At 35.2% G+C, this 25,652-nt stretch overlaps 1 protein-coding gene across 2 annotated transcripts in view; it reads right to left on the minus strand.

The window, feature by feature from the left end:
• Nucleotides 1–3,862: 3,862 nt before the first annotated feature.
• The window catches only part of STIM2 (stromal interaction molecule 2), a 151,925-nt gene continuing 130,135 nt past the window's right edge, over nt 3,863–25,652 (minus strand). The window contains exons 8-13 of one of the 2 annotated variants that reach the window (XM_043970949.1): nt 18,796–18,963; nt 18,524–18,547; nt 17,961–18,061; nt 17,442–17,680; nt 10,133–10,388; nt 3,863–5,297 (exon numbers count right to left, since the gene is read on the minus strand). In XM_043970949.1, the coding sequence (XP_043826884.1) occupies nt 4,820–5,297; nt 10,133–10,388; nt 17,442–17,680; nt 17,961–18,061; nt 18,524–18,547; nt 18,796–18,963 (1,266 nt within the window). In that variant the 3' untranslated portion in view covers nt 3,863–4,819. The remainder of the gene's footprint in view (nt 5,298–10,132; nt 10,389–17,441; nt 17,681–17,960; nt 18,062–18,523; nt 18,548–18,795; nt 18,964–25,652) is intronic. The other variant, XM_043970950.1, reaches the window with a different exon arrangement.

Below are 25,652 nucleotides of genomic sequence, written 5' to 3' on the forward strand. Positions count from 1 at the left end.
CAAAAACTCAAATTTGTTCCATTGTAATTGATGTTAGAAAACAACTTGAGCATCATGCAAATTTTGTTTAGGCCTGAAGCCACAGATCCCTTCGTTATTTATAACATTTGTGTATTTCTTAACCACTTCGCATGTATAAAACTGTGCTATCATTTTTATAAGGTTCCTATCTTGTTTTATGTCATTGACAAAGTTGAGGGTTGTACCTGTATCTCCATTTTCCCCTTAAGCCCTATAGTTTTTATTGCATGATTTTTGCATAGCGTGGTAATTTGGGGGGAGTGCACATTTAAAATGAACATTGGGGAGTGCATTTTAGCAGAACTGACTGTGCTTGGAAGCAGACTACTCTGCCTTTGTATACCCCATTTCCTGGCATAGTTGACCAAAGTTTATTAGCTTAAACTGAATTTAATCGTCAACTTCAACTAGACACTAAAGTAACTTCAGAAAACTGTAGTAAGTAAAACTTCCTTCACTTGAAACCTGAGAATCAAAAATAAAGCAACATTTCTAAGACCAAGTCTAAACTCCTAGTGGGGTTTTTCTTAAATCACAACTTAGTTTTTAATAATATGGATTAAAAACAGACAGTACCATTCTTTTTCATTTAGTAATTACTTGCAGTAGTATAGTGATGAATAAGACAACAGTTACAGTTACAAGTTGAGCAAAGGTTTCCACAAGGTCATCTTTGAATCAAGTATGGGGAAATATCTCTGAATGATCTAAGATGCAAAGGGTAGAAAGCTTTAAAAAAATTCAGTTACCTTCATTTGTATTTGAATAAAAAGAATAATTTATTAAAATATAGTGCTAAATTAAGTAAAATAAATCAGTAAATACCTTCCAGTTGATTTTATTTTTTAGTCTACTATGCTCTTTGCAAAATATTTTAAGACTGGTTCCAAAACTCAAATTTCACGTTTAATGTCAGTTTATGATAATCACCTATTCCCTAATTCTTGATTTCTTGTCAAACTTTTAAAAATCTGTGCTTTCATCAGAGTAGGTATATTTCCCCTGACAAATGCAGGTTGAAATGCTTCCATACCTCAGGAAACGACACTGCATGATTTCCTGGTCAATCTTTTTGATAATGAGCTTCTCTGAAATCAGAGACTGGTCCTTGAGATAGAAGTCTGTTGGAAGGCCAAAGCCTTTTCATGCTCATAGGAACTGTGTAAATTTGCACTCTGTTAAAATGAGAACCTGTAAATACTGAAGGTCATATTCCAAAAGAGATCAAATAAAGAGTAAAAAGTCATATAACATATGTAAACACACATATATGTATGTATATGCATATATACATACACACATAAGTATGCATATGTGTGCATGTGACACTCCTTTTGTAGTGGCAAAAAACTAGAAACAAAAAGGGTGCCCATCAAGTAGGAAATGGCTAAACCAATTAGGATAAATGAATATGCCATAATAAATTACGATAGGGACAGTTTCAGTGAAACTTGTGATGACTTGTATGAATTAATGCAGTGAAATCCACTTTTTAAAAAATCAATTTTTAAAAGGGTCACCTCTCCCCTTAATAAGGCAAATAAAAAATGTTAATGAATCTAAATACACACACACACACACCCCTCTCAGATGTTTGTAAGCTATTGTATAGCCATAATAATGGAGGATTTAAAATCACTATGCAGTCACTTTCCTGCTTCCCAAATTACTAGGGAGTACCCTGCCAAGAAAGCTGAAGGAATAAGGAACGTTCTTGAGTCTCACTGCCCTCGGGTGCTATGACATATCACCTAAACTTTTGTGTTCTCTTCTTTCTGTGCTCCTAGAAAAACATTAATAGTTCTACTTAAGGATTTTTTTTTTTACTTAAGTAGCACTATTAGATAAAAAAGGTTTTGTGGACTCTTGAGAAACAGTATGCTTTTCAAGTTCAACAACTAGGTCAGGAATGAACTTTTGGGTTAACATCTTTTTGGTTTGGACCTACATGTGTATTTTTAAAAATGCCTGACATAGTTTCTCATTATTATCTTCTGAAATTCTGCCAAATTTAATCGGCGATTCAATATTTTATGATATATCAGTCTTCAAATCTAACCTCTAAAATCACTTTGAAAACTACTGCATACACTATTTTGAATGAGGATTAGCATTTTTCTCTTTGTAGTTTTCTAAGGATTTCCAAGGAAATCTATCAAAACTGTCTAGAGAAATATAACAAAATTACAAATTTAAATTATACTTGCATCTCAACTTGAGTCTGATTATAGTTAATATACTCTTCATAGCATATCATTAATATCTGAATATACAAGGTACTGAGCTTCCCTGGACAAAGGCTTGGGCAACCTATATAAACATGAGAAAGGCATTTCTACTTTTTGTATATTTGACTAATTTTTCTAATTTTAGATATAGTCTTTAAAACCTAGTTCATGCCTTAATATTAGAACATTTAATATTGTAAGTTAACCATGTTGAAAATGTGCCTGTTGGGGCAGCTAGGTGGCGCAGTGGATAGAGCACCGGCCCTGGAGTCAGGAGTACCTGAGTTCAAATCCGACCTCAGACACTTAACACTTACTAGCTGTGTGACCCTGGGCAAGTCACTTAACCCCAACTGCCTCACTAAAAAAAAAAAGAAAAAAAAAAGAAAGAAAATGTGCCTGTTAACTATAAAGTTCTAAATAAATGTGAACTTTTTATTGCTTCAGACTTATAATCATTAAAGAACTTATAATAAACTCTTTACCTGTAAAAAAAGAAATGAGTTTAGAGAATGAACTTAATTATCCACCATATAGACAGTCTTCACCAGTAAAGCCAGAAGTTCCATGTTCATTTCCAGCTAAAGTAGAATGACCAATTATTGTAGAATGTTACTGACTCTCTTGAGCTTTGCTTGGGAAATCAGTCAAGTGAATGTGGGGTACTTGAAACACTTCAGTGAAGGCCTTTGAGTCTTTTAAAATTCTTTTTAACTTTCCCCTTACTTTCACAATCTCCTCCATCCGGAATGAATCACTGTAAACCCTGCTCCTGTTTCTTTTCTTTACCCTTCAAGTTAATGTATCCTACTCTTAGTTAACAGGGTTTTTTTCCTTTTTTCTTCAACCTTTTTATTTTCATTCTGGAACTTGTGAATCAAGCACCATAAAAGCTAAGAGGAATCACTTAGATTATCTTAAATTCTATTCTAAAGAAAAATCTTAACATGTCCTTAAACAAGTACTAAATAGAATGAATAGTTATAAACTTACATGACATTTCAACTGATAACATTCATATAAGTGAAAGCATTTCTTTGGAGTGAAAATTCTTGTTTACCAATCAGCATTTTCATGTACTCTTAATAGAAAAGTTCCATTAAATACCTCTTATTTTTGGAACATCCATGTTATGCAACAACTGACTCCAGGTAATAAGTATGTCTTTCATCCAAACATACACAATGCTGAAGAGATCTGATTTTTTTTTTTAAGTGCTGAGAGATGAAAGCAAAAAAAGGGGGGGAAATCCCAAGCACTATACATTTACCTTAGAGCAAGTTAAACTTTTATAAGTAACCCAAATAAAGCTATCATTCTATCTGAAAATTCCACCTGAAATGTCAGTTTAATGAATCCAAATTAATAAATTACAGCAGCCTAAATGCATCATGAATGCCTATTTGTTTGCCTTAATATTAGAACATTTAATATTGTAAGTTATATAGATTATAAAGCAGGAAAAGAAAAATTCTTTTGAAAACTCAACTTCAAAAATGCCACTATTATTTATATGGCAATGAAACAAGGAAGCTTATCACAGCTTGAAAGCAACCACATAACTATTTTAGTGGAGTGTCATCCTCAACATAAATCAACACAATCCCACGTAATAATGTCTCCAATTTATTATCTTTTCCACAGTACAAATTTTCACAAACCAAATATCTTCTGTAGTTATTCAAAGTCTGTAAACAAGTGCCCATATTTCCCCCCAGTTTAAGTTTGTGAATGTTTTAAGTCCTTCAATCAAGTTCCAAGTTTGTTACTTGCAAAAAAAAAAATCAAGAACCTCATCTCTTTAAATTATTTGTATCTTTTATCATACATCCTGCAACGCAGTTAAATCACAGTGAAAGCCCTTGGGAAAAAACAACAGAAACAAAAACCATGATCTTTACAGCAGGACTTGAAACTTTAGAATAATAAATGCGTCTAAAGAAGCTTCCCATAATAAAAGTGTGGGTTTCCATTTCCAGAAATCAAGTCAGTTAGAAATCCTAGGTTCTACTTAAAAACCCATTTAGATTTAAAAGTGAAAACAGCCTCCTCTCTTTAGTCATTTTATAAGCCCTAGACAGTTTCACTTGCAGTTTTTGTTTTTTTTCCAGTCAGGAAAACAGTAGTGCAATTAGTTTTACTTCTTTTAAATTACTTAGTCCAGTATTGTAAATAGCTCTGTGGAAAGATAAGAAGATGCTCTGGTAAACAAGAAATTTTTTTGTAAGCCCATGCCGGCTTACTAGTCCATTAAAGCTCAGAAGTCCAAAGTGGCTTTCAAAAAAAGTTTTTATATACATCACTAATAAAGCAGAAATAAATAGGCAGGAATAACTGTAAACTGTCTCAATGTTTTAATAATTTTTCAGGGACAGCTGGTATGATGTACTGATGGCAGAGTCACTTTAATAATCAAACAGTTGCCTTTCAGGGCATTCCACTATGGCATTCATTCTGGAAAGCCCAAATGGAATTACATTCCTCAAATTTTAAAATAACAACAAAAAATTTTAAGTGAAAGATAAAGAAAGGGTTAATGATGCCACACTCATGGATTTCTACCAGCCACTTCATTTGGATTTCTTCTTAAAAAGGCTTTTAATTTTTGATGGCTTTTTGCTTTTTTCTCCATTCTGACAAAGGTCCTGTGGGATGCTGCTTATCCTGGGGACATGTGGGATATCTTGAGCTGGTTTGCTTTCACTGTTGGCTGATGAACATGAAGTGTGGCGAGGTTTAGGAACAGGCATGCTACTAGAAAGTTGGTTCATGCTGCAAGATTTCTCCAGGATACCATTATATACTTTGCTTGCAGGACTGAATATCATACTCTTAGTTTCTGTCAGACCTATACAATCAGGAGAACCCCTGGAAATAGCAGCAGTCACTGGCGAGTCTCCTCTGGACGAATCTTCTAATGAGAGTTCTTCCCTCGATATTTTTCGAGGGGACAATGCATGGTACATCTCAAGGCTTGAAGGTGGAGACTGTTTTCTTCCAATGGATGAGTTTAAGGAGTCACATTCTGAAGCTGTATCTGGTACTTCCCTGAATGAAATAAAATCAAAACAAAAAAGCTAAAGATAAAATGCTGACAGGAAAAATGACATTCTAATTTAATGAATGTACAATGATATTCAATCTACTGTAGTCTGAAAGGAGGGATACTGAAAGTGAATTTCAGAAACTTCAATAAGCAAACCAAGAACAATCTTCATTAAGATTTTCAACAATGTAAAAATCTGATGTTTAATTTAGGAAATGCTAAAATATTTTTATTTCTAATCTGGAAAATAATTTATAACAGATCAAAAATAGGACCACCCTACAACATTCTAGACAATTTAATTTTTTTTCTTTCAAGATTTACTACAAATTATTGTCTTGTTCAATGTATATTTCAAAGAACAATTGAGTTTTATCACCATATGAAAAATAGTTTTCATCTTCCCTCTAACAGTTATTTCCTAAATTTTGTGGTAAAGTGGACAGTTAAAAATTTACAATGGAAAACTTGGTTTCATTTATTCCAAGTTAAAAAAGAAGTAAAAAATCAAATGAAATGCATGAAAGTACAGTGCTATGAAAATACTAAACTAAAGATCATATCTCTTAAAAGAAAGTTGTATGAAATAAAATTGGCCAGGTTGCTCTATCTTATTTAAATCATTTTTTAAAATGAACATTCCTCTTAAAATTGCCTTATACCTACCATATTATAGAAGGAATTCGATAAATATTTACACTGGAAGGGTCTATTGCAGAATCAAATTAAACAAAGAGAACAAGTGAAAATGTGCATTTCCACAGGTACAAACACCAAGAGAAATACTGTAATTTTCTATTGCCAAAGATGTTATCCTAACCCCTGATTTTTCAGTATCTGATTATACTCTAGTTTCTGCCGGGCACATGATCAGAACTTCTGAAAACATTTGAGTTAGTCATGACTCTCCTCTGGATAAATCCTCAAATAAGAATTACTCCCTTGATTTTTAAAAATAAGATTAAAGTCTTTTGTTTATATTGCCCAATTATTTCTCATTTACCACTCTCCTACCTCTGATCTTGATATTTTTGAAGAAACAATATTTGGTCTACCACAACACTTTAAGAAGACTCAGCTAACTTCAAATCAAGATTTTAACCTACAACAGGCAAAATTTTTTTTTAAATCTCCTTATCCACTAAAATTTTCAAATTAAAAGATTTTAAATAAATAGGTATCATTCTATACCAGTTCCTTCATGACATTTTTATTGCTCCTTTCCCTCCCTGAGAAAAGTAAAGGAAAAAAGAGAAAGTTTCATGGTAGGAAGGCACAATTAAAATTAGGGAGATAGTCAAGAAGAGATATAATTGGCAAAAGGTAGAAATGGCGTATCGAAATGAATGCTAAGAAATTGTTCATAAAACTATGTACTGTGCTATTATTATTCTCACAATTCACACCTGTAACCATCCATCTATTTCTTGGGACCACAACACCACGCAAATTTTCCAGTATTGCTTGGGTGTCTGAGGTGAGTTACAGAGGCCTGAAGACCCCATGTAGTAGGATACTCTCAAAGTTACCACTACCACTCATCCTAAGAAGCACAAGGTAGGTAGGTGACAGCATGATGAAGATGAAGGCATTAGTAATAAGTATTTCTGGTAATATAATAAGAATTGAAAAAAGCTTCCTTTCAGGTAGAGAAACATTTTAACTACACCCACACGTTATCCTGGGAAAGACCAGTCTTGTTAATCAACAGAAATGCTGTCCGTTTGCTTCATTCTACAGTTTAAAGTTACTAAGTTAATAGTTTAGTAGAGGTATAATAGAAAGCCAATCGCAGGTTCAGGAAAATCTGGACTCAAATCCAGCCTCAGGTATATGTATGACTTTGTGACCCTGGGCAAGTCACTTAAAATTTCAGTTTCCCAGATAACTCTTTAAGAATACGAATTGTAGAATAACTGCTGATCTGTATTAAGGGAATTTCCTCCCCAGAAGTTCCTTACACTGATGAAAGCACAGGTCCAGACCAAAAATAAATAAAGACATAAAAATAACAAAGCATGGCATAATGAAATCAATACTGGATTAAAGTAGGAAGAAATGAATTTTAGTTTGGACTCTAACAAATTGTGATTTTCAGTAAGTCGCTAAACCTTAAGCGTAACTGTAACTATTGTTGCATCAAGGAAACACTCCAGGTTCCTTGAAGAAATCGTGTGCCAAATTCCATTATTTTACCACACTATGCATCCCCAAGGTGTGAAAAATAAACTTACTTAACAACTACTAATGGCTAACTTTGTCATAACTAATAGAAGAGAGCTCTAGTTTACAATTATTTCTAATATATGTAGGATGATCTGGGGTTCTTCTCCACAACTGTTTCTTCCTCATTCTACATAATCTTATGACATAAAGACATTGATCTTCAAGATGTATTTTATACTAATATCTAGAAACTGTTACCAATAATTCTTGTGCACAGGAAGTAATGTAAAAAACATTCATGGCAAAGATCACTAGAAAAGGAAGTAGACTATTCATATAGCAAGAATAATGCATAATCAAAGATATAGCCTGACTACCATCCTGGGGACCCCAATATAATACAAGACTCAGAAGACGACTTACATCATACTGGGTAGCTCTCCTATGAATCAAACAAGTTTAAGAAGGATATGTATTATGAAAAAAATGTAATGGTTCTTTTTTGTTCTGGAAAAGAACTGGAAACTTAGAGTACACATCAATTGAAAAATGGATAAATCAATTATGGCATGTGAATGTAATGAAATACTATCATAAAATAAGATATTATAAAGGGGACAATTTCAGATAAATTTGGGAAAGTTTGAATATAGAGTAAAGTAACCAGAACTAGGAGAACAATTCATATAACAACAACACTGTAAAGAAAAACAACTTTGAAAGCCTTAGGAAATCTCATGAATGAAATGACTAAACATGATTCTAGAATATACTATCCTCCTTATAGAAAGTTGCTGGACTCAACATGCAAAATTTTATTTATATATATTTATATAAGAGAGAATCAAGTGAAACTGTGTGTGTGTGTTACAAGAATATTATTGTTGTTTCTTAATGCAGTGATGGGTAAGAAAATGTGAGGGTGGAATAGAAGCCCCACTCCCCAATAGGAAAAGAGAACAGAATCAAAGATAAGCAGAAAAGCTTTGAAAGTTAGAGGTTAAATTTAATGTGTATTAAAAATAAAAATAAAAGCAAGCAATACATAACAGATTTGGAATTTCATGTACAATCCTCTGAGTTTGTATAATCAGACTGACACAATTATAAAATAATCCCTTTGTCTACTTTTTTTAAGCATTCACCAACTTGAAAGAAAATCTAGTGATTATTAGAATGATTATTAGTGATAAAGTGATAATTAGAAATCTGTGTGAATGCTGACTTTATAAGCTTATAAATTCCTAAGACAAATTCTTTCACTCTTTGTACAACACAACAAATAAATCAATAATGATATGATTAATGATCATACCTTACTTTCCCCAGGACTTTTCATTTCAAAGCACTTGCACATAACTTATCTCAATGGCAGAAACACAGTACAATTTAAAGGCAAGGGCCAATGTACACATATCGACAGATACACAATTCAGGGCCATCAGTAAGTGGTTGGAGACTCTACCATAATTCTTCCTCTAGGAATGGACGATCAATAACTGAATGGCACATACCATTACTGACTGTGGCTGTTTAGCTTTCTGTCCCTCAACTCCCTCTGTAATCAGATCGTTATTTCATTATAACTATTAATTTACTTGATGTTTTGTTATGTGGCTCAGCTGTTCTCTGCCATTTGGCTGCTTTGTGTGTGAAATTCTAACCCAGGTTAAAAATATTTCACAAGATAGTATCCAATAAAAACTTAATAAAACTAAATCCCATAATATATTGGAAGGTTTCTTATCCCTACATACCCAAACAAATTTGGGGAGCGAGTAATTCAAGTAAGCTGAAACAGTTAAATTGAGTTTTCCACATTCCTGGGTTTTCTCTACTATTACAGCCAATTTTACTGCAGAAGTACAACAGAAAACGAATCATATCAATTTTTTCCAATTTAGGCAATCTGGATTCTCTAAAGGTTAGAATTAGAAGGAGGAAAAAGAATATTTATTATCCCCTAATGATTTTATTCTAATTATCACTTGATCACCAATAATCATTCTAATAATCACTAGATTTTCTTTCAACTTGGTGAATGCTTTAAAAAATTAGACAAAGTGATTATTTTATAACTGCGTCAGTCTGATTCTTCTTTTCCTTTTTTGAAGGATTTTTACAAAATTTAGGGCAAATCAGAGAAACATGGTCATAAGTGCTACATATAGGCAGTCTAGGCTTGTCTCCTAGCACAGAAGGTGTATGACAATTATAATAACAGTGCTAGTAAAAGACTCATGGAAAATTCAGGTGAGATACCATCTAGTGCCACCACTTCATTTTAAAGAAAAGTAAACAGAGACCCACAGGTGTTAATGACTAGCTCAAAATCATATTTCCTATTATTATTAATAGTAGTATTCTTTGTAATTAGATAGTGTTTTACAATTTCCAACAGGTTTTTGCACATCATCCGCACAATGTGAGGATTTCCTTATAAGTAAGGAAACTGAGATGTAACAAGGTTAAGCGACTAACACAAGTCGCCAAGCCGGGATCAGAACCCAGTTCTTTAGTCTCTCAATGCAGAGCTCTCTCACTCTATCACACCCGTCATGACAGCATTTTAAGGGGGTGAGAGTGAGGGAGGTGACCATAGCTCAGACAGGCTACATTTTCACATGCCTAGGCCCAACCAGTTGTTAAATAATCAGCTCATTACTCATACCACTGTTTGTCAGCAGTGAAGTAAATGGCCTCCTCCTCTTCTTCCGTGCGATACAGAGCAGGGCAACTTGAAACTGAAAGAATGTCAGGATCAGGGGAAGGCAAAGAATGTTGTAGATGGTGAGGATGCCGAGGATGAGGTGCATGGGAAGGAAGCTGAGGATGTGGAGACTGTGGAGACGATGGCACAATACTTCGGCGAGAACGACAAAGGCTGCTACTTCTTGCTAATGATACAGGAGGCTTCGGTATGGACCCTAAAAAACAAAACATATTTAAAGAGCACTCCCCTATACAAGAGTCAAACTGCAATTATGACAATATGCTCCCTTTATTCATATTAGATATTTACAAACAAAAGAGAATTGTGAGGTACAACTGTCTAACCATCTTCACTACTAGGGCTGATATTACTTGCTCATAAGAAAATTAAGTTTTTTGAGAAATAAGTACTTATTTTGATAGCAACTGGCTTAAAAGCCAAGAGAAATAAAATTGAACAAAGGCATATGATAACAACTGAACGATAATATCACCAATTGCCTAATCTCAATTTACTGAGTAATCTTAAAGATTTAACATTGTTAACATTGTTAAATTTCACAGTATTAGTATAATAAATTAAAGGATACTTGTATCAACTGGAAAAGCATTCATGGTTCCAAGTAATAAATGGAATTTCTTTAAACATACCATCATATTTTCAGGATGATTTTAGGCAAACAGGTAACTTTTCAGATACTACAATCAAATACAGTGTGGTAAAAAACAAAACAAAACAAAACAGGTTTTAGCTGAATCATTTGAGAGTTGAGTGCATGCTACTGAAGCGGCTTTTGAAGGACCGCCCTTTTGGGGAGGAGACCACGAGGAACGGCAGTGTGCCTGCTGCTGCCCAGAGAACTGGCCAAGCATGCCATGTCCAAGGGCACCAACTTCCAGGACAGCAGTTTAAAAACTGAGGGTGGAACGGAAGTTCAGTTTCTCTCGCTCTGGCGGTTAAGCTTAGCCATGATGGAGCACGCTTTTGGTGATCGGTGCTGGTTCTCGGCCTGGCAGGCAGTTTGGGATTCAGTGAGTTTTATAATGGAATAAAGACTAAGCTTAGATCTAAGATTATTCATTTGTATTTCTACCTTCCTATTTCCCTAATTGGTATCACCTGTTTGTTGTCTAATTAATTCCCAAACAATAAAAACTAATCCCTCACTGATTAAAGCTCAGAGGCTTCTTTTTCTTGGTGGTCTGGGAGATATATAAGGGGAAAAGTTAAAGGGGGAGTTTAATGCTCATATATCCAATTTTCAATCTCACAATACGTACTAAAATCAAATAATTTCAAGAAGTTATAAATTAGGGAATCATTTTGTTCTATGTTACTTAAGTGCATCTGGGGGGGAGGAAGAGATGGTACTTTCACTGAGTTAGGGAAATGCTATTGACCAATGGAGAGGTGCCCCTGCTCAACAATTAACTAATTATAGTATTAGAAAGTTGATTAGTTGACTAGGGCACTAAGAAGTTAAGCAACTTGCCCAGGGTCACACAGCATGTGTCAGAAAGTACCTAAGTCTTCTTAACTTTGAGGTCAGCTCTCTATACACAACACCAAACAGCCATTATAAAATTACATACAAACTAATAGGATTGATAAAGAGCTGTAAGGGATCTTGACCTTTAAGACCTTCTCCGCTTAGATCTGAGCAAACTGAGACCCAAAGGAAAGTTGTGACTTGTCCAAGGTCATACAAGTCTTTAAACTTTTGGGTGTCTATTTGGTTCATTCAAATTTTCAGGGAATTTGCTTGCCTGGGCAAAGTTTTATATTTTCTTTGTCAAACTCTTAATTACCTTTCAAATTCTTTCTTCCATAGCTCTCATTTCTTTTCCAATTTGGTCCTCAAATATTCTAATTTCATTTCTACAAACTTTTTAAACTCTTTTTAGAAATCCCCCAAAACAACAACAACAACACAAATCTCTTGCTTCCTCTTTACCAGGAATTCTAGTTGAATTGGTGCCCAAGTTGTGTTTTTCTCTGAGGCTTTGCTTGTAGATGTTTTGGACTCATTTTCTTTTTCTGAGTTTGCCCTCCATGTCCCTGTCTTCATAACAGTTTTTCATGACAGGAAACTTTCTTTTTGTTTGTTCATTCTTCCAGCCTACTTCCTAGCTTCTGACTTGATGCTGGGGATAGACTCTGTCACACTTTTAGATGGAAGGTCTGAATTAGTCTTAGTCTTGTTGCTGCTTTCTTTAGGGTATTGAATGTTGTGTTGTGCCAGCATCTCAGAGAAAGCTTGGGCTCAGAACTGCAAATACTTTTAGTGTTCCCAAAGTGATCTGATGCAGGGCAAAATCTGACTGATGCCCTTTTACACCGAGCTCTACAAATTCCTAGGTTTTGGTTTGAACAACAGTAGAATGCTGCTGAACTCAGCCCCTATCAGCCATTTTGGAAAGCTCTCTTGGATCACAGTAACAGAAATATAAGTTCCACTTTGGTCTGGATTTGCTACCCTGGTTGTTCTTCTGGGGGGGGGGGTGGCAACCTAGATGCTGGCACAGAGACATTGCTCTCTACTTTTGTGATTCGAGCTACACTGATGCTGCTTGCTTCTGACTTCCTCCTTTCTAAGTATACTACTCAGGCTCTCCCTACCCATGAACTCTACCCTTGGGAACATGTTCCCTTCTCAGTCTAAACTGCATCTGTGATCGCACATAACTTCAATAGGCAACAAAGCTTCCAGTTGCCACCTGTCCCCAAGTGATGTACCAGTATGGGTCTATAATCTCACTCTGGGCACTAAAATTCTCCAAGTGCAGAATACTCCTAGGTTGGCCCCATCCCCAGTGTCAACAGAACTCTCTGTCGCCCTGTGCTGACCTGGGCTGGACAAATGACTCGTGATTTTTTTCTGCATTTCCCCAACAAAATTCAACCTGGTATATTTTTTTAGATATTTAGGGAGTTTTGTCCAGATATATTCTCAGCTCTACTCTTTCTGGCTACTCTAACATCTCGACTCCAACTATACATAATTTTTCTAAGTTATTACTGTCCTTTTGGTTTGTAAGAAATAATTATTAATAATCAATATTTTGGGGGACCCAAAGCTCTGCCCTTCTTTGCTAGTCTTCTCTTCCCTTCAAATAAAGGCAAGGTCTCCTTAAAAGATTTCAGTCACTCTCTCTATTTGGGCCAAGCCAAACTCACAAAAAGGAGCCTCCAGTGGAGACAGATTCTTTTGTCTAGATAAGTTGAAGGATTTTACTGATGAGATTTGGCCTTCATGAACTAGTTCTAGGTGGGAACCATTGTGCCCCCACAGCTTGGTCTGGGGTCTTCTACATTTCTCCCTGATATCATCTTTACTTGAGTCACTATCCCCAACTTCATTTTAATATAACCCACCTCCAATCATGCTCAATCAATTAGATATTAATGATGCTAACCTATTAGATTTGATTGCTGTGTGATAGACTTCCTACATTTAGATGGGTATATTAACTGAGACCCAAGTGCAAGCAAGGGGTCTTTGGTCTGAGAGAGGCACCACAGACCTCTTTTTATTAATATAATTCTGGCCATATTAATAAAATGATTAGATTTTATTAATGTCTATGTCTCATATTTTTAATTGTCATATGTTTGTAACTAAAATGAAAAGATTAGACAAGGCTTCAGTTGCCTTTCATTAAAATATTATTAATAGTTTTTTAAAAACGTGTAAAAATTATAAGGCAAGTATGACTAATTTTGTAATACTCCACATTTTTAATAATGTAAAGTGGCTAGCTTCTTAATTAATTATAATTATACTATATCTCAAGTCCATTTATTTTTTTTTATGACGTCTATACCTTTCCATTCTCCATTTCTGATTTTCTGGTAGCAAGCAATGTGAAATTTAGATTCACTATAAAGAAATTAATCAAAAAGTCCTTTTTCTAGGAACATATATATTCTGAACATCACTAATAACACTTGAGATTTATGTTTTTAATATCCCTAACACTTAGCATATTGCCTAGCTTTTAAACAGTAAGTACTTTAAAAATATCTGTTGACTATCTTTAATATATGCAAGTACATCACATACATGATTTCATCTGAACCTCACCACAATACTGTACAGTAGTTTAAAAAAAGCAGCTGTCACATAACTTCACCTACAGGTAGTTCCAACAGTGTTCACTACTTGTCTAATCAGAGGTATTTAATCAGGAGTGAAGTTAGCAGTCAGTCAACTACCATTTATTAAGTATTGAATTTACGCCAGAAACAAGATGTGCATCATACTTCGTTTGCCTATTTATTCTAAGCAAATGGGGAGCAAATTTTTAATTTTTTAAATATTCTATTTTTCTCCAACTATATGTAAAAATAATTTTTAATGTTCATTTTTTAAAATTTCAAGTTCTAAATTCTCTCCCTCTCTGCCCTCCCCCCTCCCTTGAGAAGGTAAGAAATCAGGTATAAATTATACATCTGCAGTTATGTAAACGTAATTCCATATTAGTATGTAAAAGAAAACAGACCCCGCCCTACACACACAAAAAACAAGAAAAATAAAGATTTTTTTTAAAGTATACTCTGAATTGCATTCAGACTCCATCAGTTTTTTCAGAAAAGTGAATTTTGATTTTAGTACACTATCAAAGGAAGAATGAACTCTCTCATCTAACAATTAATACATAGCTATAGCTATAAATGTATATGTATATGTATACATATATGTCTGTGTTTGTATGTATATGTATGCATGTGTGTATGTACTGTGTGTGTATAATATATATGTACATATATTTTTTAGGGATGAGATGTTTAATAGAGACAAAATTTTGCAAATAAATTTTGTTGTTACATATATAATTTTTTGTTTTAAAATCCCAAGCTTGTTTTTATTTCTACTTCCTCCCTATATTCTTCTCTCACTACAAATACTCTGATTTAGTAACAATTTTTTTTTAATTATGTACAATAGTATTTGAAACTACCTCTAGGCTGTCATGAAGAAAAAAAGAAATATATAAAAAACACTTTGTAAACCTGAACCTGGCATAAAAATGTAATTTACAGTCGCCATTAGTACTAACTAGATATCAGTTTTAAGGGTAATGCATAAATAGCGAGCAAAGCATTGAGCTCGGAGCTAAAAGGCGCAGGACCAAGTTCGAGTTCCATCATGTGACAAATCACACTACCTCTCTAAATCTCCACTTCCTCACATACAATATAGACGTGAAAGACCACCAGATCCATAGAGAGCCAGGCTCAGAGTCACAAATACCTGGGTTCAAATCTACCTCGAGTCCACACTGGCTTTGTGACTCTGGGAATATCTTTTATGTCTTCACTGCGCCCAGGAAGCTCTCTAAATCTCTATATTGAGGAGCAGTTGTAATCTGTACTGATGGAGGGACTTTCATCATAAGGAATTCCCTACGTAAATGAAATCAGGGGTCCAGAAAGAAAAGGAAAGGGGAGAGGAAAGACAAGGAGGAGACAGGGAAGATATAGGGAAGGAAGAGAGAAGGGCAGAAAAGAAAAAGGAGGAGAAGTGGGAAGGGAGCAAAGAAGAAAGGGGATGAACTATGTTTAATAATGTTTAATAATGGAATATCCAAGAGAAACATTTAGCTGGAAACCAATCAAGTTGTTTGTTGTTGTCTGCCCTCTTCAAATAACATCTATAGAACTCCTTCACCAAATTATCTGATTGGGCAACTTTGCTGCTCTTAACAACAATAAGAAGTGCACAAGAGAATTATGTTTAAAAGATAGTATTAGATTAGCTAATTTTCAGAATAAATACATAATTCCATAGACTTATTAAAATATTAGCAGTCATATCAACAAGAGAAAAATAAGATTCAGTTCAACTTTATAAATTATCAAGTTTCTATGCCAAACGTTGATAAAGCAGCAATACTTGGGATAAGAAAAATCCAAATTGGATCTTCTATATGCTCAAATGTCATAAATTCAAAATTTCAGTTTAAGTTTTAAAGCTAAACAAATATATCTAATTTAGTTAATGAATATCAATGGCTAGCTAATTTTACAAAGGCTTATTCACTGCTGGGGTGATATATTTTTTTTGGCTACAGAAAATCTGAAACATGGTCTACCCAGTCAGAGAAGTTTTGATCTGTGTTAATGGAGGAAGGTAGTACTAATAATAAAATTATTTCATCTTGAAGCATGGTAATAATAAACTTAATGTATATAAAATACTCTGCAACCTGAAAGTATTATAACAGTTATCCCAAATGTCTTAATGCATTCTGAGTTAAGTACTAAGAACAACTAGCATTTACATAGGATGTCCCAAAGGTCTTAGTGCAGATTTAAGCACTAATAGCTTAAAACAGCACTAAAGCTTTTGAGACATCTTGTATAAATGCCACTTGCTGCTACTACTGTATCATATTAATGCAGGAGAGTATTCTTACAGCAAGTTTTCTTTTTTTACTAAAAAAGTACAGCCAAAACAAACAAACAAACAAAACCCACACGCTTTTATTTTTATGCCTCTTCTCCAACTTAGTTGGAGGAGAGGTTAAGTTACTTGCCAAATGCCATATCAGGACAGAACCAGAACCGGACCCCAGATCCTCTGGCACTGAAGCTGATGTTCTCTGCATCAACACCTGGTGGAGGGTTTATTGCTGCTCGTCCTGTGACCTTACGAGACTTACTGTGGCCTCAGTTTTCATTATTATGCAGTTTTCCTTGAAGTTTAACATACTTATTGTCCAACTGTCCATATTTTTTGGACAGTACTTATCATCAACTATTAGTTATTGGTTCATGTGACTTGGTTTAGTGTTTCTTTGTAACTATGCTTTGTATGAGCAGTGGGTGTTTACTAAATACATGCTGACTGGTTTGTTAAGCAAATTAATCTTCAGTGTTTCTTTAAATTCAGTAATATCATGGTTTCACAAATCATACTTTTGAATTCTGAGTATTTAATTGATGCTGCAAAAAAAGTATCAGAGGGGCAGCTAGGTGGCGCAGTGGATAAAGCATCGGCCTTGGATTCAGGAGTACCTGAGTTCAAATCCAGCCTCAGACACTTGACACTTACTAGCTGTGTGACCCTGGGCAAGTCACTTAACCCCCATTGCCCCGCCCCAAAAAAAAAAGTATCAGAGGAAGAGAACAAACAGACTCTCAGGCAACAATAAAGAAAACTACATTAGAAATCTGGGTTGTTTTTTTTAAAGTATATCATCTATTTTAACTAGTTTAATTATAATCATCTATTGTACCATCTATTTGAACCATGTTAACCTACCTGAAAATTGTGAAACTATTGGAGGTGTATCTTCATCTAAGTCATCAACTCCTCCAGCAATTGGGTAGGGTGGAATAGAGACTCTAGGCATCACTACCCAACTGTGATCAGAATAAAGAGAAGACGTCAGGCTTGGTAGCCCTGAGTTATGCGCTATTTGAAAACCACAGATCTTCTCAATCTGCTGCCAGCGAAAAAGCCGTTCTCGTAAACAAGTTGTCAACTCAGAGAGAGCTTTCCTGGGAAAAGTGAAGACAGTAGTTATTCGTCATCTCAATGAATTTGATGTGAAATAACAAATGTGACTATAAAGAGTTCACAGTAGAATAATTAATATCATGTATTTATTGACACTGATAAAGGGGAAAAAAATTATTCACTCTTAGAAGGGCATAATTGTTTGTAGAATTTACCTTATCAAAACAACATGCCAAAATCTGATGTAAATATCTTTGTAAATTGCTAAAAAAAAATGTAAATCATGAAATTAAAAGAGATTACTGATTTTAATTTTCTTACTTTGCTTCAAGAATTTTATGGTCCACCTCATCCAGAGACGAGCTGTGTGCAACATGCAGAGTCCCAAAGACTGTGTTTCTCTTTTTTTTAATCTTCTCTGCCTAAGAAAATCAGAAAAGAAAGAATCTAAATATCAATCTTAAAACATTTATATATATATAATACTCACACATTAATGAAGTTTATTTGCTTAAAATAAATTTAATAATCATGGAAATTGTTATAAGATTAATAACTCAGAAAACAATTTTATAGTTTCAAAAGAATAGAACAATGAAGTGGCATGCTTTCTCAAATTGCATTATTAATCAATGAAAACTCAAATCCTTGTGCTAAATAATTTTCCCTAATCTCTATTGCTGAAACAAACAAACAAACAAACAACAACAAAATCTTAATCGTTCCACTGAGGCTACAAAACAAGTATTAACTAGACCCTAGTATAATAGAGGGAGTTAGTTAATTAATTAAGCACTTGGGTTCACTAGAAACCAAGCCAACATTTCATCTTATTTCAAACAATTAAATAAGGTGTCAGATAAGAACTTTCAGTAGCTACTAACCTGAATCAGATATGAAGCAGCAACCTGGAGGAGAAAAGCTCTGTATAAAACATTTATAATAATGATGGAAAATGTTAACTGGTAAAATACATATTCTTCTAAATTTAGTGTAAATTTTATAACCTTATACTACAGCAAAACTAAATCTAAAAATGAAAAAATATTACTCGGGACATTCCAAGACCTTGGAAGGCTAGGATAATGCCATACTGAATGATCTTATTAATAAACAAAATCAACATATTCTTAAAACATGAGACAAAATAAAATACCTCATCTTTAGCAATTGCTAATTGCATTTCAGCATTTTGCCTTTTAATATTGTAGTACTGTACTTCCACTTCATGTGTTAACTGAAGCCATTTTTGCAATGCATCAGGAACAGACCAACTACTTCTTAGTTCAAATTCCTTCTCAGCTTTTTTCAGAGCCATCCGAACCTTTAAAATGAGGAATACATAAATGATTAAGATGTTGCTGTGCAATACATTTTTTAAAAAAACATCTTCATTCTTTTAATAATTGTTTTAATGAACTACTCTGGACACTTAAAAAAAATCATCACCTAGCAGGCACACATACTCTCAATAAATACCCTTAATACAGAACTACTGTCTTATATCAGATGGGATGTTTGTGTCAGACTAGAAGGGAAAAGCCTATGGTAGGACCTTAAGTCTGTGTCATACCAATATAAAATCTCCCACATAGCAAAAATTTAATTAATTGTTACTAAATTAATCACTGAAGGTAGATATGGGTACTGGACAATGGTGGTAAGAATCTGGAGAGCAGAATAACTGGGTAACATGGATACCAGGTAATGAGTGGTCAATCAATGGTCTAGAGGGAGTACTAGGAAATCACAGCATTAGGGATAAAGCCAATTGCTCCTCTCCTGCTGAGAGAAGACATGAAAAGACAGAATTTATATAAAATGAAAAGAAAAAAAGCTCTGAAGAATTTAATAGCTAAGCAAATTCAAAGTTCCAAAAATATAAGTAAGCAGCCAAAAACTAATCCCAGGCTACATTAACAGAAGTATTCCCAGGCAGATAATAACTACATCATTCACTGCCCTGGCTAAAACAACATCTGGAATATTGTTTTAAGTTTATGGTGTTTCATTTTAGAAAGGACACTGACAAAATGGAATCAGTTAAAAGAAAACAACTACACTGGTGAGAGAACTTGAAATCATGTTAGGCAAGAATCACCTGAAAGAACTACAGTTGTTTAGGCTAAGTTAGAGACAAGAAGAAACTTGGGGAAAGGAAAGTAATCAATGCCTTCAAATGAGATGAGGCAGAAAAGGGATTAACCTTATTCTGCTTGATTTTATGGAGAGAAAACTAGGATCAATAGGGAAAAGTTATAGAGTCAGATTTCAGTTCAAAAAAGAATTTCTAACAATGGGCTATCACCATTACTGGGTAATTTTCCTCTTTTGAGGTTCATGTAATATATACCTACCACCCAATCAAAATCTGGGTGACAGCCATCTACAGACCTGCTAGACACTCCCCTTCCTTTCTCAATAAATTCAATATTCCCAACTCCCGCCCTCATACCAGGTGACGTCAACATACATATTGATACTCCTCCTAAAATCCTAACCTCTCAGATGCTCAATTTACTCCTTTTCCATGACCATTACTCCAAAATGTACAACTTCCCTGTTCATGAACTCTAAAATTCCCCTGATCACAATCTATTAGCATTTCATCTTTCTCCTTGCTCTTTGTCCATACTCTGACCTCCAATCCTGAGTTCCTTTCCCCCTTATCATATTGCTGATGGTGCCCTGCCAAGTCCCAACCTTGAATAACCACCACTATCTACATTCCTATACATGTGCTACTGACCAAAGATGGAGAAAGTCATGTAACTGAGTCCAAATTTAGGTTATATAACTTCACCTGAGCCTTAACCAATCCTAGACAATCCTTTTAAGCCTCCCTAATAAATCCATTTTCCCAATCACCCCAGTGGCCCTTCCAAAACAGTTCATCCTTCCTTAAACTTCCTATGGCTTTCCTTCTTCCAAATCCTTTTAGCCAAGAACCTTGACTCATATTTCGCTTAAAAAAAAAAAAAAAGAGGCCATTTACCAAGAGTTCCCTTTTTTCTCCTCCTCCTATCACCTAAATCTCTTCCTTCACCCCTATCCTTTTTTTGGACATGAATAATTCAGGAATTTATTTTGCTGGACTATACTCTTTTCATTTTTAGTTTTCAGCATTTGTTTATATAAGATTTCCAATTTCAAATTTTTCTCCCTCCCTCCCCCCCGCCCCTAGACAGCAGGTAAAATGATATAGGTTTTATATAAGTGTGTGTGTGTGTGTGTGTGTGTGTGTGTGTGTGTGTGTGTGTGTGTGTATATATATATAAAATAACAATAAACATATTTCTGCATTAGTCATGTTTTAAGAAAAGAATCAGAGCAAAAAGGAAAAACCTCAAAAAAGAAAAACAACAGCACCAAAAATAAAAGAAATAGTATGGTCCAATCAGCATCCATATTCCACAGTTTCTTTTTTTTCCTGGATTTGGAGAGCCTTTTCCACCATGAGTCCTTTGGAACTTTCTTGTACCACTGTATTGGTGAGAAGAATCTAGTGTATCACAGTTGATCAACACATAATGTTGATGATACTGTGTACAATGTTCTTCTGGTTCTGCTCATCTCACTCATCATCAGCTCATGCAAGTCTTTCCAGTTTTTTCTGAACTCCTCCTGCTCATCATTTCTCAAAGCACAATAGAATTCCATTACATTCATATACCACAGCTTGTTCAGCCATTCCCCAACGGATGGGTAGCCCCTCAATTTCCTATTCCTTGCCACCACAAGAAGAGCAGCTATAAATATTTTTGTACATGTGGGTCTTCACCCCTGTCTTAAATGAAGAGGTGACCCTTTGCTTTACCAAAGGCAACCCTTCTACATGCATGTCATCTCACGCTATTCCCAAAAGCAGATGCCCAAGCCCCCTCTATCATTCTTATTCTCACTTATCTTTAATCTGTGTCTCCCGGCTGCCTCCATGTTTCATCCATCCTCTAAAAACCCTCACTTGATTCATCTATCCCTGCTAACTCCTGTTCTATATCTTTCCTGGCTCTTGTATTTAAACTCCTTGAGAAGGTCATCTGCAAAGGATACCTCCATTTACTCTTCTCTCTCTTTTTAACCATCTACAGTCTAGCTTTTAACCTCATCATTCACCCAAAAATAATCTCTCCAGAGTTATGATATCTTAACTGCCAAATCCAATAGCCTTTGATATTTTCCATAACAAAAACTGGTACAGAAAACAGATATATGGCTATGTGACACTCCACTAAGCCTAAAGGAAAGAGTCTAGCATCCAGCTGGAGCCAATTTTGACTCTTCAGTTTGAATTGGGGCAAAGACTGAGGCCTGTGAAATGTGAATTGCCCTGCACGAGAGGAAGGTGTGATCCCTTTGAGACTTAGCCTTTGGGGAAATGGCAATCAATGGAGAAAGAGACGGAAAGGGAGCAATAGGGGAATTTAAGGAATAAAGAATGAAATTACTTAAGATCCTGGGAGAAAAAAATAATAATCAGTTAAAGACACCGAGTACAAGCAGATGAACCAACAGGAAAGATTTATTTATTTGTTTGTTCGTTCGTTCGTTCGTTCATTCATTCATTCATTCATTTATTTATTTATTTTTGGTGGGGCTGTGGGGATTAAGTGACTTGCCCAGGGTCACACAACTAGTAAGTGTCGAGTGTCTGAGGCTGGATTTGAACTCAGGTACTCCTGAATTCAGGGCCGGTGCTTTACCCACTGTGCCACCTAGCTGCCCCTAAGAAAGATATTAATAACAGGAGGAAATATGGGCTCTTAATCAGCTAAGAGCCCGGATATTTATGAATAAATATTGCAAAAGAAAGAAAAATGAATCAACACCTAATGAGGCTTAAGACCCTGAGGACTGCTAAGAGGTTATGGAATTATAGTCAGATATTCTTGAATGTTTTAACAGAAGAATAAGAACTGCAAAAGCAGAATTTATGGCCTTCATAGTAGAAATAATTGGTAGGCAGAACAACATAAATCAATGGCAAATCTCACCAAAGAAACAAAAGAAATAACTGATTGGAAATGCAAATATACCAAAGTAAAGGGTTATCTGGAAGAGTTTAAATATCTATTATGTTAAAAGAAAGGCTGTTCTCTATATAGGCAAACCACACCGATATCAAAGACAGGATGTAGAAAGACAACTTTAGGATTAGAGAGCAGCTGGAAAAACAGAAATCAGAAACCTAAATTTCACAATGCAAGAAATAATACAAGAAAACTGACCAGAACTTCTAAACACAGATAATGAAGTGCCAGTTGAATGACTCCAGACATCACTTCTAGAAAAAAAGAAAAAAGTCCACTATGAAGGTCACTCCAAGAAACATAGTGGTGAGGGTAGGCTAGGTGGCACAGTGGATAAGGCACCGGCCCTGGATTCAGGAGGACCTGAGTTCAAATCCGGCCTCAGACACTTGGCGCTTACTAGCTGTGTGCCCCTGGGCAAGTCACTTAACCCCCACTGCCCTGCCCCGCCCCTCCCCCCCCCCAAAAAAATCTGGCCTGGATAGTTATGTGGCACAGTGGATAAAGCACTGGCCCTGGATTCAGGAGGACTTGAGTTCAAATCCATCATCAGAAACTTGACACTTACTAATGGTGTGACCCCAGGCCAGTCACTTAACTTTCATTGCCCCACCCCAACCCCCACCCCAAATAGCTTGAAACAAAGTGGTTAAACTTAACATTTCCAATGACAAACAACAAATTCTGTGAGGGAACAGAAGATGAATCTTCAGATGTAAAGCATAGGAAATGTGAATTATACCAAAACTATTCAGAACCTGTCATATTGTATTAGGAAGAGTAAAGGAGCTTAGGATGTAACCCAAGGTGACAGGCCCTGTAAACTGAGCCTAACCATTACTGGGGGAAAAAAATGGATGTTTAATATAAAAGAAAAGTTGAAGGCATTCTTAGAAAGAAAACCAAACTTGAACAAACTGTTTTTTAAATACCCTAGATAACAGAAATACAAGTTAAACAAATGTAGCATCTAAGAACAACAAAAATGAAATAACAATGAAGATACAATTGAGAGATTTCTTTCAAAAAAACACACAAGGAGACTAGGGTAAAAACTGAAGACAAATAAAAGTGATAGTGAAGAAACAGGCCTGAAACATCATACATTTCACAATATGACACCTAGAGGTGAATCAATGTTTTAGAGGAAACTAAATTACAGAAAAGGGAGCGAGAAGGGAGAAGACGAGGATAATAGAAGGGAATATGAGATGTACCCTAATTAAGTCAAAGGTCAATGAAGAAATAATCATTCCTCTAGTCTCTCAACAAGAAGATAATCGACAGGAGAATAGGCAAGGAGGCAAAGGGGAAGATTGAAAGAGAGGAACGATAGGGGAAATTCTTCCCACAATGGGGTGAGCAGGGTGCCCCACTAAACAATATTCCCAAGAGGAATACAGATATTCTATAGAGGGAGATGGGGACCTTACAATAAATAGAATCTGCAGGAATTTGGTGTTTAGGAAGTACCAAATTCAAACTGTCTTGTGAAGTGAATCAGAGCTCTGGAGGAGAAATGACACCCAGCAAAGGGGGAGAGCATGAACACAGGGAGATTTCATGGCAAATGGGGCAAAAAATGACCATGGGAAGAACAAAGGTTAATTATGCACTGCACAATAAAGAACATAGGAAAATTCCTAACTTGGGCCTTCCTTCTTTCTTTCTTTCCTTCCTTCCTTCCTTCCTTCCTTCCTTCCTTCCTTCCTTCCTTCCTTCCTTCCTTCCTTCCTTCCTTCCTTCCTTCCTTTGGGGCAACAAGGGATAAGTGACTTGCCCAGGGTCACACAGTTAGTAAGTGTCAAGTGTCCAAGGCAGGATTTGAACTCAGGTCCTCCTGAATCCAGGACCGGTGCTTTATCCACTGCACCACCTAGCTGCTCCCAGGAATTGGTATTTCTAAGAGCAAATCACAACTGGAAAAAGGTGGCCAGGGAACAAAATCGATAAAGCAATAACACAGAAACTGTTTAGAAGAAGAAACCCAAGGTAGGCACTTTAAAAGCTTTAACTCAATGAAGAATACAGAAGCTAAAGGACTAAACAAACATAAAGGCCATGAATCAAAGATAGAAAAGGAAGACAAATACTGAGAGAATGAGGGAACAAAATTCTTTTTCAGAAAAGTTCAGAGGAAATAAAATTCTAAAAACCAACACAAGTTAAAGTGAGGAAAAGAAGGATTTTTATTTAACTTCACTACTTATCTGAAAGGAAAAACAGGGAAGAATTTAATAGCTAAATAAAAGTTAGAGAGAAAATGGAATTAAAGTTAACTTGTTAGTAACTGCAAAACTAGGAAAAGGAGAAACAAACAGAAAGGGAGCATGAGGTTCAAGAGCAGAAAGCCAGAGGGGAACAGCGTTGTCTTAAAGTATCAAGAAAAAATAACTGAAGAGACAAAGTGCTGTGTTCACAGAGGAAGAGGGGAGAAAATTCCACATTCAGGGGAAGAGTATTAGAAACAAAGAGAGGAAAATAGAAACCTAACTCATATCTTTACGGGTGAATGGATAAAGCAATCTAATAAACTGAAAAAGAATGACAGATTGGATTAAGAAAAAACCTCATAATTTTCCTTACAAGAAACACAGTTAAATGACAGGCTGGAAAGAAAAATATTATCAATAGAATAATCTAAAATCCAAAAAGTAAGAGTTGCAATCACATTATCAAATAATGCGAAAACAAACATTCGCAACATAAAAAGGGATAAAGGATGCAATTAAATTATGCTGAAAGGAACCACAGATAACAAAGTAGTATCATTATTAAACGTATATGCTACAAGTACCTTAATATCTAAATTCATTAAAAAAATTTAAACTGAACTACAAGAAGACAGACAGTAATAAAAGAGTAGCTGGAGGTTTCAATGATCCTCTCTCAGTTTTAGACAAATCTAACAGAAAGATATACAAAAAAGCAAATACAGCATTAAACAAATTTCAGGAAAAACTATAGCTTAAAAACTTATGAT

Source organism: Dromiciops gliroides, chromosome 6 (genome assembly GCF_019393635.1).
Source record: "Dromiciops gliroides isolate mDroGli1 chromosome 6, mDroGli1.pri, whole genome shotgun sequence".
In the NCBI taxonomy this organism is placed as follows: Eukaryota; Metazoa; Chordata; class Mammalia; order Microbiotheria; family Microbiotheriidae; genus Dromiciops; species Dromiciops gliroides.